This window comes from Ceratotherium simum, chromosome 2 (assembly GCF_057802395.1).
Source record: "Ceratotherium simum simum isolate JZ-2026a chromosome 2, ASM5780239v1, whole genome shotgun sequence".
NCBI lineage: Eukaryota > Metazoa > Chordata > Mammalia > Perissodactyla > Rhinocerotidae > Ceratotherium > Ceratotherium simum.
This window is the reverse complement of record NC_141901.1, coordinates 54,741,195-54,755,498: the sequence shown is the minus strand read 5'-3', so window position 1 is coordinate 54,755,498 and position 14,304 is coordinate 54,741,195. Positions and strand designations below refer to the sequence as shown.

At 37.4% G+C, this 14,304-nt stretch overlaps 1 protein-coding gene across 1 annotated transcript in view; it reads right to left on the bottom strand.

The window, feature by feature from the left end:
* The window catches only part of SLC16A1 (solute carrier family 16 member 1), a 39,208-nt gene that overhangs the window by 7,809 nt on the left and 17,095 nt on the right, over positions 1–14,304 (bottom strand). Inside the window, exons 2-3 of the mRNA XM_014780015.2 lie at positions 6,667–6,927; positions 2,021–2,164 (exon numbers count right to left, since the gene is read on the bottom strand). Of these exons, the coding sequence (XP_014635501.2) occupies positions 2,021–2,164; positions 6,667–6,883 (361 nt within the window). The 5' untranslated portion in view covers positions 6,884–6,927. The remainder of the gene's footprint in view (positions 1–2,020; positions 2,165–6,666; positions 6,928–14,304) is intronic.

Below are 14,304 nucleotides of genomic sequence, written 5' to 3'. Positions count from 1 at the left end.
TTCATAGCAGTACTATTCATAATACCTAAAAGGTGGAAGCAACTCAAGCGTCCATCGGCAGATGAACGGATAAATAAAATGTGACATATACACACAATGGAATATTATTCAGCCTTAAAAAGGAAGGACATTCTGACACATGCTACAACATGGATGAACCTTGAGGACATTATGCTAAGTGAATTAGCCAGTCACAAAAAGACAAAAACTGTATGATTCCGCTTATATGAGGTACTTATAGAGTTGTCAAATTCATAGAGACAGAAAGTATAATGGTGGTTGCCAGGTTCTCCAGAGGGATGGGAGGATGGGGCACTATTGTTTTTTTTTTTTTTTTTTTTTTTAAGATTTTATTTTATTTTATTTTTTTTATTTTTTGCCCCCAAAGCCCCAGTAGATAGTTGTATGTCACAGCTGCACACCCTTCTAGTTGCTGTATGTGGGACTCGGCCTCAGGCTGGACAGAGAAGTGGTGCCTCGATGCGCACCCGGGATCTGAACCCGGGCCGCCAGCATCGCAGCGCGCGCACTTAACCACCAAGCCACAGGGCCGGCCATGGGGCACTATTGTTTAATGGGTATAGAGTTTCAGTTTTGCAAGATGAGAAGAGTTCTGGAGATGGATGGTGGTAATGGTTGCACAACAGTGTGAATATACTTAATACCACTGAACTGAACATTTAAAAATGTTTAAGAAGGTAAATTTTATGTTATGTGTATTTTACCACAATTAAATATGAAAAAATTAATTTGGAAAAATAACTGTCTCTCATGCAAAGGAATAATAATTTAACATGTAAAGTTATTACACATTATTCTTAAATAAGAAAATGAATACACAAAGGTGGTGAATAAGCCTTTTGTAAAACAAAAACAAAACAAAACAAAAATACATAGCCACAAACATATAAAAAACATTTACTTTCCTAATAATCAAAGAGATGCAAATTAAAACCAGGAGATACTGTTCACCTGTTAAATTGGCAATGATTAAAAAATATAATATTCCATTGTTGACAAGGGTGTGTCCTCTTTCATATATTGTGGTGGAACTATAAATGAGTATAACTTTTCTGGTGGGAAATTTAGTTTATATATATTTAAAAAAACACAGCAGTTCCACTTTTACAAATTTATCCTAAGAAAGTATTCATGTTCACAAAGGGCTATCAATGCAATACTGTTTACTGATAGTAAAAAAATGTAAAAAAGCAAAAACAAAGTCATAAATATTCAACAATTAACTAAGAGGTCAAATAAAATTATGGTGTATATCTTTTCAATGGAATAATAGAGATTAAAAATGTTATCAGAATATTTAATGACATGTAAAGATGTTCATGATATATTGTTAAGTGAAGAAACTACTTACAAAACATTATACATAATCTGATCCTTTTTTGTTCTAAAAAAAGGTTATATGTTTGTGCACAGAAAAAAGTTTAGAGGGATATACATCAAGACGCTAATAGTGATAGTATCTGAACTGTGAAGCTATGAGTAATCTTAATTTATTATATTCATCAGCAGTTCATTAATTTGGCTACTGAAAAAAAGCGGGGGAGATTATCAAGTGAATCCTCTATCCCTCAGAAATGTATCTGGACATCCTACCAGATAATTCCTGCTTTACGTTTAACAATCTCTCCTGCTCCAATAGAAGCCTACTCCCTGTGGGAGGAAGAAGTAATGAGAGAGAATAATAACCAATGACCACCCTTGCAAAAAGTTGCTACACACATTTTATCTACCACCACTGACTATTCTTAGGACAAGGGATTCAATCATCTCTTTCAATTCATTCATTCATTTAACAAGAAATGAATACCTACTGTATGAGAGCAATTTCTTTAAAAGTTTGCTTTTCTAGTACTCAATGTATTTACAGCTCTTCAAAATGATAATCAAGTAATTTCTATAAGGAAGGAATTTTACTCAAAAGATCTGAAAGACTAATGCAGGGGAATACCAAACAGCCATCAATAAACTAATGCTTGAAAATGAATCAATAGCAACTCACCTCCAATGACGCCGACACACAAGTAAAGCTGCTGCACAGTGTTACAGAAAGAAGCTGCAACTAAGCCACAGCCTGACAAGCAGCCCCCAATAATCATGATTGGACGACTGCCGTATTTATTCACCAGGATACTGCTGATAGGACCTAAGAGATAACCAAAAATTTAGTAGTATAGAAGGAACCTACTCCCTCACATCTACACAAGGCATTAGTGACACTAAATGACAAGTCCTTCAAAATAGACACAACAAAAGGCAATAGTAAGAATATTGCTTTCTATAATTATTTCATAGTCATAGGTATGTGTACTGGAAAACGAAGATGTTAAAAAACATTGTGTATCTTCTATATCCAGAAATATTGGATAGAATTTTACTAAAACATAAGACTTTAGTTTGTCCTCAATCTTTCTCTTATAAGGCAGAACAGGCTGAAAACACCTTGGTAATGGATGTTAATAGGCTTCTTGATGTAGCCAGGATATGATCAACATATATCTACTAAGTTTGCTCTGTTTTAATTTTTGAACAGGTACACTGACATGATGAGATGATTTTAGAGCATTATTCACACATTATCATAAATGTGGTTCGTTTCATGTTTTTAAAAAAGAAGGGGCTGGCCTGGTGGCACAGCGGTTAATGCCTGCGCTCTGCTTCGGCTGCCTGGGGTTTGCAGGTTTGGATCCTGGGCACGCACCGACGCACTGCTTGTCAAGCCATGCTGTGGCGGCATCCCATATAAAGTAGAGGAAGATGGGCATGGATGTTAGCCCAGAGCCAATCTTCCTCAGCAAAAAGAGGAGGATTGGCATCGGATGTTAGCTCAGGGCTGATCTTCTTCACACACAAAACAAAAAAGAAGAAGAAGAAGAAAAGAACAAATACAAAAATACATAATTATTTTTTCCAAGTTTAAGTAGTTTTGCAATTAGGACATCTAAACTTAAAATAAAACAAAAAAACCGGTCCCATTTACATCCAGCTGTCTCAGGTATTGAATTGAATATGTCTTTTAGAGTTAACCTGGTTCCATGCCTATATTACTGTCTTTTACTGTGAAAAAATGTTTGTAGGAGAAGATTAAGTCATATAACAGTCAAATATCCTTGGGTCTAACTCAAGAGGATAGGAAATAGAGTGTTATCTAAGAAAACCAGATTAAATTTCCTCAGCTAAATAGATGTGTACAAAATAGTCAGTTTTTCTTGAATGTAAGAGAAGAAACCAAATAAAAAGTGAAGTATTATAAGGATCAGGAAGAAGAAGATTTTATGCATTTCATGTATCAGTTTTCGAATACAAAAATCAAATGGCCTCTTCTTACTTGCTACATATAGGTATAATCTGTAATTCTCTTTTTCTAAATTTTTAAGTCTTAATTATAGGACAGCCTTATCCAAAGTATTGTAAAAGCTGTAAGTACAACTTAAGTACATTCTGTAAGTACACAACTCTTAAGTACACTAAATATTTGCTGATTACAAACTGAATGACAGCCACTGAATTTCATTTATTTATAACACTCATGTCTCTACTTCATGGATACGGACTTGTGGAAACGACAACTTTGTTTACATGACACCATAACTTGTCTGCCTGGTTAAGGTAGATGACTAAAAATAAGAAAGGGTCACTGCAATGCATCAGTAGGGAAGGGGACACAAGGAAAAGAACTGATGTTTGAACTTGCAAAGTCACAAAGCTAGTGAGAACCAAGTTTCAAACCCAGCCCGTTTTCTCCCCATTACATGGACTCTGTATTTTTGGAACTAAATTATAAAGCAGAAGACATACAAATCATGTTTCTCTTCTATTAGCACAGTAAATTCTGACCCTATTCTGTTTATTCTATACTTAGTTCCCAAAAAGTAAGTCTATTGTTAAAAACATATACAGAATTGACATTTTCAGAATATACTACTGATCATATGTTGATATATTCTATTTCCAGAAACACTATGGAAAATTCCCCAGTTACTTATATTCTAGTACTACCATTCAGAGTTGCAGTAGGGTGTCCTAAGATTAAAAGGACAGGCTCTGGTTCCAGGGATCCAAAATCAAATTATGGTATATATGACGAATACTTACATATAATAAACATGCAAGAGGGAATTAAAGCTTAGTGTCTCAGAGAATCAAATCTCTCTAAAGGGCTGGGTCAAGAACTGAATGCCATGAGAGACTTTAGGCTTAACCAAGGACATGTATAAAGAAATTTTCATTGACCTTATAAGCCACTTCATGAAAATATTAGGCCACAGCTGGTTTGGAAGTAATCTGAATTACAGCTTGTATAAGATGAGAGAATTAAATACTGAAAGACTATTCATAAAATATTTCCATATAAATTAGTCATGAAACAGATTTTGTAGGGTCAGAATGACAAAGATCAAAATATTGCCACAATGTTGACTTTGTGAAGTAGAAGTTAATGCTGTAAAGTTTGCAGTATTACTCACACTCTAACAAGCATCAGTATGTATCTCTGAAGCAAAGCACTAAAAAAAAGAAAACTAAACCACTCATAGCTCAAAACATTAGTGTTGAGGGTATAGCTCAAATGCACAAGTTAAAGGATTATGGCAGTTGTAAAAGTGATGATAATTCTTAGGGGACATACACTTAGGAGCCAATCAAAACAAAATAACCCATTTAGTGAAAATTCTGCCGCAAAGCTCATGATAGGCAATTTGTCTTACAGAATTATTTCAGGAAGAATGGCCCCAATTAGCTATCATTAAAAATAGGGAGGGGTACAGTTTATAGGTCTATTATAACACAAATTCAGAGAAATGTGCTAGTTATCTCTGGGCGAGGACAAAGAAGGAACTGTTTTCCCAAAAGAAAGTGTCATGTGCCATTAGCACAACTGACATCACTTACTTTTGATGCAAAATACAAGTGGCTCTCAAGCTCTTCAGCAGCTCAGAATTGCAACATGTGAACCCTCTGGTTTGTAGTCAGCTTAAAGATACACTGAGCATCTGAAGTACCCCTGGATAATTTTTATACCAATTTTTTTCTAGCCATCATAGTCAAAACCTGACTAGAAATCCTGGTAGACAGAAGTCAAAGCCTCCAAAATTATTGGCTCTCAGAAGCTAGATAACGTCCAAAGACCCTTTTGATTTCTCCGAACTTATTAAAAAAAATAAGTACTAAAATTTAGTACTTGTGTTCTTTTAAAAAGTACTTAATAGACAAAACAGGCATACGTTCAAAATTTAAAAGACACAAAAAGATATACAGTGGATAAAAATAAGTATTCCCACTCCTGTTGCCAGTCACCCAATTTATCTCTCTCTAAGGCAACCAGGTTACCTGTTTTCTTCTGTGCAAATAAAATTATGTACTTACTTAAATTACAACTTCAACTACTTATTCCTGTTTCATGAGTTTATGTTATTGTCTCAACAGGATTATTTTTTTTTTTTATAATTTTTATTTTATTTATTTTTTGCCTCAAAGCCCCAGTAGACAGTTGCATGTCACAGCTGCACATCCTTCCAGTTGCTGTATGTGGGACGCAGCCTCAGCACGGCCAGAGAGGCGGTGCGTCGGTACGCGCCCGGGATCCGAACCCGGGTCACCAGCAGCGGAGCGCACGCACTTAACCGCTAAGCCACCGGGCCGGCCCATCAACAGGATTATAAACTTCTCAAAGACAAGGATCAGGATCAGTGTTCTCTATCACTCACGACACCTAGCCTCATGTGAAATATGTGCACAGGGCTTAATGAATATTGGTTGAATCTGCCACCAGGTTAGAAGCCTAAGGCTATAAGGTTTTACAGTCGAAATATAGAGTCTTTTTACAGGCTGTTAAAAAGCCACATGTGAAAATAATCTCAGGTCCTAAACTGCCACCCAAAAATAAGAATGAGAGAAGTAAAAGCTTGGCTAAATAAGCAACGTGAGACGTTGTCAATCCCAGTAAATAAATACACTTGGCTTTAGAATCTCTGCTAAGCAACTACATATTTTAAGTACTATGGTAGGCTTTGACTTTGACATGTTAAATTGTGATTTGATGTTCAAGGTGAAACCAATAGTATTTTATTTTTTTATTATTATTTTTTTTTGCTGAGGAAGATTTGGCCTGAGCTCACATCTGTGCCAATCTTCCTCTATTGTGCATGTGGGACGCCGCCACAGCATGGCTGCTGACAAGTGGTGTAGGTCCGCACCTGGGGAACCGAACCCAGGCTGCCGAAGTGGAGTGCGCCAAACTTAACCCCTAGGCCACGGGGCCAGCCCAATACTTTAAATGATGTTAAGTAAGCAACTTACTCTCCTCATCTCCTTCACAACATTTCAAAGAAAACAGAAGGGAAAAAATGATAAAACTTAAGTTTAAGGTGTAGCCGAAATGCTTTTAGGACTAATAACATCAACAGGAACAAGGGGGAGATTTTACTCAGTTCTTTAACTCTAACACCATGAAAAGATTTCACCTGAGACTATGAACTATGTTATTCAGTTGCCATTGTTAATGGGAATGAAAAACGTGACTCTAAACATAAAGCTTCAAGAAATAACATTTCGAAACTCACTGAATAAGACATAAAAAAAAAGTTACCTAATACAGACCCTTTGGCTGCTTAATGAAAATTAAAATAGCAGGTCTTAGTGGGTACTTACCTCCACCATACATAACAGCCAACATGATGGAGGATATCCATGACACTTCACTGGTGGTGGCATTGAATATACCTTCAATTTCTTTGAAGAATACAGTAATAGATTTGGGAAATGCATAAGAGAAACCAATGGAAATGAAAGCTCCAACTACCACTGCCCACCCCCAGCCTCCATCTGGGGGAGTGTATCCAACTGGACCTCCAACTACTGGTGGCATTTTAAGTGTAGATGAATTCCAAAATGCAGTTCAAATCCAAATATCTGAAAGATATAAAATTAAAACAGTCTGTCAACAATAAAGCACTCCCAACAACAAAGCACTTCTACCCTTTACACCTAGCTCTCAAGTAACTGAATTGTTTTTCAATGTTACTTGTCCAATAGACATTATCTTCTAAGGACATTATCAGAAAAAGTTTTAGAGCCATTGTATTGCCCATAGTTTTTAGTAGGTAAAAGGAAAATAGCTCTTCACCATTTAGGAAACCATAATCGAACTAAATCCTTTTCAATAAATATAACCTTTGCATTTCAAATAAGCCTACTAGTTTTAGTAGTTAATATAATTCCTCAAATTACCATGAATAACTAAATGCCTCGTTTGACTTATCTGCTTGCAAAATTCACATAACATACCCTACAAAAGTTTCAGGTTTTAGTATAGGTTTTATACGTTTTTCCCTTTTCCCAAAACATATTCTTCAATACTTACTTTCTTTATACTTTCTCTTATTTATTTATTTTTTAAACAATTTATTTATTTTTTCCCCCAAGGCCCCAGTAGATAGTTGTATATCATAGCTGCACGTCCTTCTAGGTGCTGTATGTGGGACGCGCCTCAGCATGGCCGGAGAAGCGCTGCGTCGGTGCGCGCCCGGAATCCGAACCCGGGCCGCCAGCAGCACAGCACGCGCACTTAACCACTAAGCCACGGGGCCGGCCCCTTTCTCTTATTTATAAGCTGAAAAAAGTATTAGGAAACGTGTACCTGACTCACTAGATATGTAGCAATTTGCAAGATAGAAGATCATGCTGAACACACAAGAATTTCATTTAATGGGCTGGAAAAGTTTCTCAGAAAAGTTTCCTTTTATCTATCTTATGGCTTTGATCAAGGTATTTTTTCCACTATAGGACAAGAAAAACTCCTAAACAACAGCTAGTCAATAGAGTTAAACTCACAAATTGAACTATGATGTTAAAAGATGGTAGTTTCACGGGCTGGCCCCGTGGCTTAGCAGTTGGGTGCGTGCGCTTCGCTGCTGGGGGCCCCGGTTCGGATCCCGGGTGTGCACCGGCGCACCGCTTCTCCGGCAGTGCTGGGGCCGTGTCCCACATGCAGCGGCTAGAAGGATGTACAACTATGATATACAGCTATCTGCTGGGGCTTTGGGGGAAAAATAAATAAATAAAATTATTAAAAAAAAAAAAAGATGGTAGTTTCAAATCAAAGACTATTCCTTTTCTTGAAGCCACCTAGTACTGATGAACAGAAGTTAGAAAATGAAACTCCCTATTAGATTATGAATAAGGAGAAGATGGGATGAGGGTTTGGTGGTAGTCCTACCTGTCTTCTCAGGAAGGTCTCCTTTAATTTATTTAAAGCCAACTTCCACCCTATATTACAACTCATCCTGCAATAGTTTGTTAGCATGTCCATTTCAAATTATCTCCACTCAGACTATATTACAGTAACAAAAACAGGTCAGAGATGACAAGCTCACTGTTGGCTACAACATTCCTTAGTCTAAAACACAAATCTAGCTTCATAGTATAGTAGTTAACTCCTAAATACTGTTTCTTCCAACCCATCTGAACACTTCAAACACAATTTAGGACAATGACATTGTAGGGGTAGGAAGAAAGTAGGCCCTAGCGGAAGTTTTCCTGAGAGCGAGGATTTAGGTTTCATCATTTCTACTCAACATTGTACTAGAGGTTCTAGTCAGTGCACGCAGGCAAGAAAAAGAAAAAAGAAACAAAGACGAGAAAGGAAGAAGTAAAATTGTCTTTATTCACAGATGACATAATCGTCTATGTAGGCAATGCCAAGGAATATACAAATAAGTTACTAGAACTAAAATGAATTTAACTATGTCTCAAGATACAAGATTAACAAACAGGAATCAACTATCTTTCTATAAACCAGCAATACAGGACCAAAATTTGAAATTTTAAAAAGTACCATTTACAATAGCATAAAAAAACTGAATGGGGTAAATCTGACAAATGATGTGTAAGATCTGTACTCTGAAAACTACGAAACATTACTAAGAAATTCAACTAATTAGGCAAAGATTAGGGCTGGCCCAGTGGTAGACAGTTAAGTGTGCGCACTCCACTTCAGTGGCCCGGGGTTCACGGGTTCAGATTCCAGGTGCGCCCCAACGCACCACTTGTCAAGCCATGCTGTGGTGGCGTCCCATATAAAGTAGAGGAAAATAGGCACAGATGCCAGCCCAGGGCCAATATTCCTCAGCAAAAAGAGGAGGATTGGCATCAGATGTTAGCTCAAGGCTGATCTTCCTCACTAAATAAATGAATGAATGAATAAATAAATACGGCAAAGATTTCTGAAGGCACATAACAGCACTTTTATCAAAAAGTTTATAAACTGGATTTCAAGCTACAGATTGGGAAAAAATATATACAAAATATATATCCAACAAAAGACATGTCCAAAACATAAAAAGAACTTTTATGGCTCAATAGCAAAAAAGACAAAGAATTCAATTAAAAAATGGGCAAAAGATTTCAACAGATACTTTACCAAAGAAGATACATGGATGACAAAGTACATGAAAAATTGTTAGTCATTTGTGAAAAGCAAATTGAAATCATAACGAGATACTAATACTTATCTACTAGAATGACAAAAATTAAAGCTGGTAATACTAACAGTTGATGAGGATATGAAGCCAATGGAACCTGCACATTGCTGGTGGTAAAGCAATATGGTACAGCCAGTTTGGAAAACATTTTGGCAATTCCTTATAAAGTTAAACCTACATTTAACATATGACCCAGCCATTACACTCCTAGGTACTATCCAAGAGAAATGAAAACATACATCTTCACGAAGACTTATATGGTCCCAAACTGAAAACAACCCAGATGTCCAACAAGTAAATGGATAAACAAATCTGGTATAGCCATATAATGGAATACTACTCAGCAATAAAAAGGAACAAACTACCGATGCATGCAAGAACATGGATGAATCGCAAAAGCATTAAGTGAAAAATGCCTAGACATAAGACCATATTCTGTATGGTTACATTTACCTTAGGATGTAGAAAAGGCAAAATTCTAGTAATAGAAAACAGATCAGGCATCGGAGAGAGGAGGCTGACTGCAAAAGGCCATGAGAGAACTTTTTTGGGTCATGGAAATGATCTGTTATTATAATTGTGGCAGTAGTTCTCATTGAATTATACATTTAAAATTGGCAACTTTTATTGTATGTAAATCAGACCTAAATAAAGCTCATCAAAAAAAAAAAAGTCCAAGGATAGTGACAAGAGAGATAAAATCTGTTCAGTGGCACAAGGGAGACAACAGAGAAGCAAAAGGAGATGGCAGGCAAATTTCTCTGTCTTGGCTATCAGAGTAGTTAAAGGAAAGAAGAGGAAAAGGAAGAGGACAGAAGACTCTCTCCTGAGAATTCACAACTACAGGCCTGTGTGAGCTTATACGTATGTCTGTGGGAAACCTCTGTTGTTCTTCCAGATATATTATGTTTGATTTTGCTAGCAAACATTTCTCACAAAACCCTGCCAAACACAAGCTGACAAACTAAAATTTCAAAACACATCAAGAATCAATTAACCATGGGTGAAGTAAAACCAACCCAACACAGCTGGATTAGACACTCAAGAACTACAGACATTGGATATATGGATATTTAAAATGGTTAAAAGCATGAAATAAGGCATTAAAAACACTAAAAAAAAAACCCCACAAAATACTATAAAAACACTAGTTGATTTGAAACAGAACTTTTAGAAATGTGAAAAGTATACTCAATGAAATTAATAATTGGTTAACTAGCAGACTGAACATAGCTGGTAAGAGAGACAGTGAACCTGGAGGATAGGTTTGAAGAAAAAAGTCAGAATTCAGGGGAGACCTTTATTCTGAAGCTATGAGAGAAAGGTTTAGAAACATGTAGTTTAGAATGGGAGGGTCCAGCATACATCTAATGGGACTTTGGAAGAAGAGAAGAGTGGGAAAGAGGCAATTTTCAAGGGTTACTGGCTAAGGATATTACAGATTTGATGAATAGTATGAACCTACAGTTTGAGGAAACCCAACAAGAGAAAAATATTTTTAAAAAACTAGTGAGAAAATGGAGATTACACAACTAATAGATAACCATGCTGACAAAACAGAATTCACGCCAATTTTAAAAACCTCTCAGTCACTATGTCTTCAAATATTGTTTCTTCCCCATTCCCTCTTTCTACTCCTCGGAGACCCCAACTAGATGTAAGCGGGACCTTCCCGTGGTATCTATTCTCTTTCTCTTCTGTGTTTTCCCATCCTTTTGTCTCTCTGTACTAAGAATTTGGGCCTAGGATATTATCTTTCTCCAGTCATGATTTTCATTTACCTAGGGCTATACAAACCCGAATTCTCTTTAAGAATATTTTAAGGGGGCCAGCTCCTTGGCGTAGTGGTTAAGTGCGTGCGCTCCGCTGCTGGCGGCCTGGGTTCGGATCCCAGGTGTGCACCGATGCACCGCTTGTCAAGCCATGCTGTGGCGGTGTCCCACAGAAAGTAGAGGAAGATGGGCCCGGATGTTAGCTCAGGGCCAATCTTCCTCGACAAAAAAAGAGGAGGATTGGCATGGATGTCAGCTCAGGGCTGATCTTCCTCACACACACACAAAAAGAATATTTTAAGGATCTATTTTGCCCATCCAGATGACTTGAAATTAGGTTGCAGTTCATTTGAGGACTGGTTTACCTCCAATTCACTCTTAGTTCTACAGTACAGCCCTTTAGGATCCCAAGACTCCCACATTTGTTCGCCTGGACCCAAAAAGCTTTCCAAAGCACTAATCAGGCCACCAAGAGAGCTGCTCCTCCTTCTATAACCAGAAAGCCACTATCTCCATAATCATATCTCTTATTGCCACAATTAGGAAGCCAGCAAAAGAAGAAGCTGACCAAATCAGGTAATCATCAAACTCAGGAAGTCACCACAATCAGAGGCTGTTAACTTCTGTGGTTAGCTCCAGAACCACATGTGCCTCCTATGACAGCACCATCAAAGTGTCCTGCTTCTCAAAATCTCAGTCAGTGACTAGACATTGAGACCTCTGTTCTAATTGCCTTACAAATCTTACACGAATGCATTTGACAGGCAGAATTTAAATCAAATCCAGAAATACAGTTGCCAGGGAACCTAGGAATTGTAGTCTTTAGCTTTAAAGCCTCTGCAATATAAGTACACAGAGAAGAATATAAGTACATATAGAAGAGGATGTAATGGATGTTGAACACCATTTCTAAAATCCACCATAGACACACGTGGTATGACACCATTTATATAAAATTTTAAATCATGCAAAATAGTATATTGTTTATAGACACACATAGGTATATATATACATATACCTATACCAATGTCTTTATAAAGAGTATATATTGATACTATTTTATAGAGACATACTGGGTATAGAGAAAAAAGAAAAGAAATTGCTATAAAAGTTTCTAAATGCTTACTCTCAATGTTCGTACTTATCATGGACAGGCAATGCACAGCAGACCAGCACTGATCTGTGGGCCATACTCCGTAGTGCTCCTTTAGAACTACCTGGGAGAAATGGTTCAAGAATGCTAGGCAAGGGCATTTCGCCCACATCCTCATGGTATTGGAACTTCCCAAGAGGATGCTCGAGCCAAGACTGATGGGATCAAATATGGACTGGAGGCCATCACAGCAATTATAAATTTGTTCCTGTAAGGAATTCCCCTTGATTATCTCATCAGGATGGGAGAAATTGTGCCATATTAAAATATAATTCTCGACCTATTCTTGTTCATGGATGGAGCAGACAAACATGGCTGACAAAAAGCTGAAGTCCCCAGGGGAATAGAAAACATATTCTCCATTTTCTCTGTGGAACAGTTTTAGTCAGTAAGAGAAGACATTGCCAAGTTATCCCCAACCTCACCAGAGTTGCAGATAGGTCCTAATCTCGTGAAGCATAATTCTCCCTTGCCAAAGAATACGGTTTGCACAGCCAGAATTGCTAGCTTGTCCTGATTTCAGGCACTTGGCCCATCTGAGGATCCCTAGCTTGTCCTCTACATGAAAACAGCGTCACATCCTAAAATAATATTCTTTTCCTTGGAACATAGTCTTTAGTAAGTTTACTCTTAGCATACACATCATTATATGACACATCCAGAATCCACTGTTTACTTTATGGTTCACTTTTGGTGTACATTCTGTGGGTTTAGACAAATTTATAATGACATGTATCTAACATTATAGTATCATGATAAGTAGTTTCACGGCCCTAAAAATCCTTTGTGCTTCCACTATTCATTCCTCTCTCCTCTTCAACCTCTGGCATTAACTGATCTTTTGACTGTCTCCAGAGATTTGCCCTTTCCAGAATCATATAGGTGGAATCATACAATACTGTAGCATTTTCAGATTGGCTTCTTTCACTTAGTAATATGCATTTCACTTAGTAATATGCATCTAAGTTTCTTCCATGTCTTTTCATGGCTTGATAGCTCATTTCTTTTTAGCACTATATAATATTTCATTGTCTAGATGTACCACAGTTTATTTATCCATTCACCTACTGAAGGACATCTTGGTTGCTTCTAAGTTTTGGCCATTATGAATAAAGCTGCTATCAACTTCTTTTTTTTTTTTTTTTAAAGATTTTATTTATTTTATTTTTCCCCCCAAAGCCCCAGTGGATAGTTGTGCGTTGTAGCTGCACATCCTTCTAGTTGCTGTATGTGGGACTCGGCCTCAGGATGAACGGAGAAGTGGTGCCTCGATGCGCACCCGGGATCCGAACCCGGGCCACCAGCATCGCAGCGCGCGCACTTAACCACCAAGCCACAGGGCCGGCCCCATGCTATCAACTTCTATACGCAGGTTTTTGTGTAGACAGAAAAAATATGTACCCCTCCTTGTATTTTAATTTGACATCTAAAATTTGTTATTAAGCATAATAGTTGCAAAGAATACAATTTCTGGCATTTTATATGTTGTATTCTACGTGCTTTAAATATATTTATCAAAACTTTGGCACTAAAGATTTTGTCCAATTTATGAAAAATACTTACTATATAAAAATCTAACTGGCCAGCCCATTTTAAACCAATCAAGCAAAACAGATTTGTAAAAGTCATCTCATTTTAATTGAAATAAATGGTTTTTTTTGTTTGTTTGTTTGTTTTTTTTTAAAGATTTTATTTATTTATTTTTTTCCCCCCAAAGCCCCAGTAGATAGTTGTATGTCACAGCTGCACATCCTTCTAGTTGCTGTATGTGGGACGCGGCCTCAGCATAGCCGGAGAAGTGGCGTGTCGGTGTGCGCCCGGGATCCGAACCCAGGCCGCCAACAGCAGAGCGCGAGCACTTAACCTCTAAGCCACGGGGCCG